Genomic DNA, 5000 nt, shown 5'->3' on the forward strand with positions numbered 1-5000 from the left:
GATAAGATCCATGATAGTATCCTTGGTAGCCGTAGGAAAGTGGGTAACCATATCCACCATACCCAAGGTAGCCGTAGGGAAGGGCGTATCCCACGTGAGGCTCGGGCTCGGCCTCAGCCTCCCTCTTGCCCACGTGGGAGTGCACGTACGAGGTCGCGAGGCCAGGGTGACGAGCTATTCCCACAGGGTGAAGTCCGTGATGGCTGGCGATTCCAACGGGATAGTGGAGTCCGTGGTAGAGGAACCGAGCGCCGTGTCCAGCGTGAGGGTCGGCCTCGGCTTCCCTCTTGCCCACGTGGGAGTGCACATATGAGGTGGCGTGGCCCGGGTGATGAGCGATTCCCACAGGGTGAAGTCCGTGATGGAGATAGGAAGGACGGACGTAGCCATAGTGGGGATCTGCCTCGCGCTTCTGCTCTGCTGCCACCGCGACAGCCAACAGAACAACAATCTGTAGAGGAAACACCACTGTATGAATATTTTGTTCCTTCAAAAATAACGAAATACTGGAAATGTAATATATGTGTGTGTGTGTGTGTGTGTGTAACTGTTAACATTATCATTAACATTATCATCCTTAACATTTGTGTGTTTATGTAGTCATATATATATCATTGCGTTTGTGTATGTGTGTGTGTGCACTTATATTTATGACATACTGTTTATGACATACTAATTATTATTCAACTCTTCCTAAAAAGGCAACATGCACTCACGACAGTCTTCATGGCAACGGATCCTGGACCTTCAGTCACCTGTGATGTTTTCGACTTATTTGTCTTTATATATTCTCAGGCCGCCAGTCGCCACGCCCCCTGCCGTCCTCCAACCCTCTCTCTCACGCTACGGAATCAAAAACCATTATTCTGTGATGAAAAATGGCTATAGATACTTGTTTAATGTCTAAAAGCATAATTAATAAGTGCAAGGGTAGTCACAGCTATAATATTCCTGATTATTTATTTAATCAAGGAATTGTATGTTTCTCATCTATTCGATAAAGCAACGTTCATTTACAACTTCTAGAATTATTTCTAATTTCTCTGACTTCTGAAATGAGAATATTATAAGCGTGGTGTATACACATATATATTGGTGTATACGTTTGATATTTTTCTTTTTCTAATCTCGAATAAGTAACTAAATAAACTCTTTCATGAATATGTCAGTGAGAAATGAGGCATAGAGTAGCCTTGGGATAACCACTTGGCATGAGAACGATTTTCTGGTCCAGTTGTCGAAATAGTTTCTATACACAACTTTAATGGTAACAAAAAGGGGGGAAATAATTTAATCATTTTTAAAAGTAGTTGGGAAATCACTTTTATCCTTTAATCATTAAACTTGATAAATCGCTTCGAATTCGGTCATTATTACTTGTGAAAGTAAATCAAATTGAAGCCAAAACCATGTTTATTCTAGAAGCACGTTAAGCTATTTACATGTACAGCAGTAACTCCCTATTTTTGTTTAGAGTTGCATCCTTTAATTCAGATCATGACAGCTGTTTGACAATTATCAAGTACCTTCATGGTTGTTGGTTAATTAAAAAGAGCTACTTACTCCAAAATATTATTTAAATGTTTGTTTTTGAGAGGCCTTTAGTTGGAGAATCATTTTCGATATCATTTTGTGGAAGATTCAGTTTTTGCATCATTTATTGGCGATTCACACACACACGAAGGTCTACACGTCGGGCGCAAACAAACACACACACACACGCATCCTACATACACACTGTATAGTAAGGCAGGGACAACTGTTATTATAATCAGATAATGTATAAAATGACAGCCATGACATAAATTGCAACTATAAAACTGAAAATCGAAGAGACATTGATATATTATCAACATGGGTTATGTTAATAATAAAGATGATAAATACTAATAGTTATAACAGAAATTGTAATAATAGGGATAATGAAAATCATTAAGATACTATTGATGATTATGATGATAGTAGTAATAATAATAACTAACAGTAATAACAATAATAGCAAATAAAAATTAACATTATAATTACTATTAATACTCTTAGAATTGTTATCAAGATTACTATTATAGATATCATTATCATTATTCTTATTATCATTACTACTATTGAGTTATCATTTTTATTATTATCATTATTACCATTATCGTTATTATCATCATTATCATTATTGTTATTATTATCATTATCATTATAATTATCTCTATTATTATTATTATTACTATCATTATCATTATCATTATTATTATTTTTATCATTATTATTATTATCATAATTATTATTATTGTTATTATTATTATTATTATTATTATTATTATTATTATTATTATTATTATTATCAGTATCATCATCTTTACAATCTTGATTATCGCTTTTATTATAATTTTTGTTATCACGTACTACCATTATTTTCATTATTAATATAATAAAGATTGTGTATCCTTTTATGCTTGCATTTCTTAATTCTTTAAATATGTCATTGATATTTCAATATCTTCCGTTTTACAGTTCTGAAGTTGCAATTTATGCCATGACTATCCTCTTAAAGATTATCTGATTACAGAAGCGGTTGTTCCTGTCTCACTATAGTGTCCACATAGCAGGTGTGCGTGCGTGTATTTGTTTGCTTCTAATGTGCAGTCCTTCGTGTGTGTGTGTTGTCATATATTGACGTAAAAATGATCATAACTAAAGGTCTTTCAGAAACAAACGCTTAAATTATATCCTGGAGTAATTAGCACTTTTCAATTACCCAACAACAGTGAAGACACTTTGATAGCTGTCAAACAACGGTCATGACCTGAACGACAAGAGTAAGGAGGTATTGCTGTACTTACAAATATCTGAACACGCTTCTGGAATTAACATGGTTTGGGGATCAATTTCATTCCCCTCACAAGAAATAATGACCTAATTCAAAGCGATTTATCAAGTGTAATGATGAAAGGATAAATGTGAATGTTTATTTTCATATAATTAAGTATTTTTCCACTATTGTTATCATTTGAATAGGAGTCACGTCGACGACTGAACCAGAAAATTGTTCTCACACCAAGTGGTTATCTCAAGGCTGCTCTATGCCTTATTTAACACTGACATATTCATGAAAGAGGTCTAGTAAAGATTTCGGTATTTGTTTAGTTCCTTATTCGAGATTTTAAAAAAATATATATTAGATATTTATATATCAATATCCAAGTGTGTATAGACACCACCCAAAGCATACTCTTGTCTCACAAGTCAGAGAAATTGCAAATTGTTCTAGAGGTAATATATGAACATTGCTTTATCGAACAGATGAGGAAAAAAACGATTCCTTGATTAAATGAATAATCAGGATAAATATTATAGCTGTGACTACCCTTGCACTGTCAATTTTGCTTTTAGCATTTAATCAAGTATCTATAACCATTTTTCATCACAGAATAATGTTTTTTGATTCCGTAGCGTGAGAAAGAGGGTTGGAGGACGGCAGGGGGCGTGGCGACTGGCGGCCTGAGAATATATAAAGACAAATAAGTCGAAAACATCACAGGTGACTGAAGGTCCAGGATCCGTTGCCATGAAGACTGTCGTGAGTGCATGTTGCCCTTTTAGGAAGAGTTGAATAGTAATTCAGAATATATATATGTATATATAATATAATATATACATTATACATGTATGTGTGCGTGCGCACGTGTGTGTGTGAATTATATGTACATGCATATATGTTTATATATATATATATATATATATATATATATATATATATATATATATATATATATATATATATATATATATATATATATATATATATATATATATATATATATATATATATATATATATATATATATATATATATATATATATATGCACACAGCATATTCATGCATTTGTATATATATACATATATATCAGAATTATAACAATGATTGCAATAATAGTAATAACAGTTAAATGAAAATACTGATAATGTTGATAATAATATGGTGAAAGAGATAACAATTTCAGTAACTCAGATACACCGAGCGATATTTCCACAGATTGTTGTTCTGTTGGCTGTCGCGGTGGCAGCAGAGCAGAAGCGCGAGGCGGATCCCCACTATGGCTACGTCCGTCCTTCCTATCTCCATCACGGACTTCACCCTGTGGGAATCGCTCATCACCCGGGCCACGCCACCTCATACGTGCACTCCCACGTGGGCAAGAGGGAAGCCGAGGCCGACCCTCACGCTGGACACGGCGCTCGGTTCCTCTACCACGGACTCCACTATCCCGTTGGAATCGCCAGCCATCACGGACTTCACCCTGTGGGAATCGCTCATCACCCGGGCCACGCCACCTCATACGTGCACTCCCACGTGGGCAAGAGGGAGGCTGAGGCCGAGCCCAAGCCTCACGTGGGATACGCCCTTCCCTACGGCTACCTTGGGTATGGTGGATATGGTTACCCACTTTCCTATGGTTACCAAGGATACTATCATGGATACTATCCTTATCGTCATAGCCTCCTTGGTTGAACAAAGAACAAAGTTTGAATATTGCCTCTTGTAGGAATTGTTCCGGTTGACAAAACTAAATCTCCCTGTACTGAGCATGAACTTTCTACTAAGCTAATAAAATAATGTCACTTTTATATTGTTCTTAGTAAATCTAATCCTATATAAACATTGTACGTGCAAATGAGGTTTGGGATTTTCAGTTACATGTACGATATCATTTTTGCTTATTCAATTGGTGTCTGACATGAAATGTAGTTACTAATAATGGAAAGAGATTACATCTTTCATTATCATTTAATATTAAAAAAAAAAAAATAGTGTCCTTGCGAGAAAGACACAACTGTTGTAATCGTTGTCAGTTATGCTGATTACCTTCACAATGTTCATTGTTTTTATCCATTATCTTCAAATATTGCTATAGTAATGCCTATATTTTGCTGTCAATATTGTCACTTAGTATTCCTCTTAATACTGATATAATCGTAATTGTTACTCTTGTTACTACTATTAGCATTA

At 35.1% G+C, this 5000-nt stretch overlaps 2 protein-coding genes across 3 annotated transcripts in view; one reads left to right on the top strand and one right to left on the bottom strand.

Annotated features, from left to right (window-relative positions):
- LOC113808396 (uncharacterized) overlaps window positions 1-843 on the bottom strand; it is an 869-nt gene extending 26 nt beyond the window's left edge. Inside the window, exons 1-2 of the mRNA XM_027359808.2 lie at window positions 717-843; window positions 1-451 (exon numbers count right to left, since the gene is read on the bottom strand). The exon at window positions 1-451 is cut by the window's left edge and continues 26 nt beyond it. Coding sequence (XP_027215609.2) covers window positions 1-451; window positions 717-728 — 463 coding nt within the window. The 5' untranslated portion in view covers window positions 729-843. The remainder of the gene's footprint in view (window positions 452-716) is intronic.
- A 1752-nt stretch (window positions 844-2595) lies between these two features.
- LOC113808399 (uncharacterized) lies at window positions 2596-4618 on the top strand. 2 transcript variants are annotated; one of them, XM_027359809.2, is made up of 3 exons: window positions 2596-2815; window positions 3442-3568; window positions 4026-4618. In XM_027359809.2, exons 2-3 carry the CDS (start codon window positions 3557-3559, stop codon window positions 4500-4502), a joined length of 489 nt encoding a protein of 162 aa, XP_027215610.2. In that variant the 5' UTR covers window positions 2596-2815; window positions 3442-3556; the 3' UTR covers window positions 4503-4618. The 2 variants fall into 2 exon arrangements, with proteins under 2 accessions (XP_027215610.2, XP_027215611.2); XM_027359810.2 differs by having other exon boundaries at window positions 2596-2807.
- The last annotated feature ends 382 nt before the right edge of the window (window positions 4619-5000 follow it).

This window comes from Penaeus vannamei, chromosome 9, assembly GCF_042767895.1.
Source record: "Penaeus vannamei isolate JL-2024 chromosome 9, ASM4276789v1, whole genome shotgun sequence".
Classification (NCBI taxonomy): domain Eukaryota; kingdom Metazoa; phylum Arthropoda; class Malacostraca; order Decapoda; family Penaeidae; genus Penaeus; species Penaeus vannamei.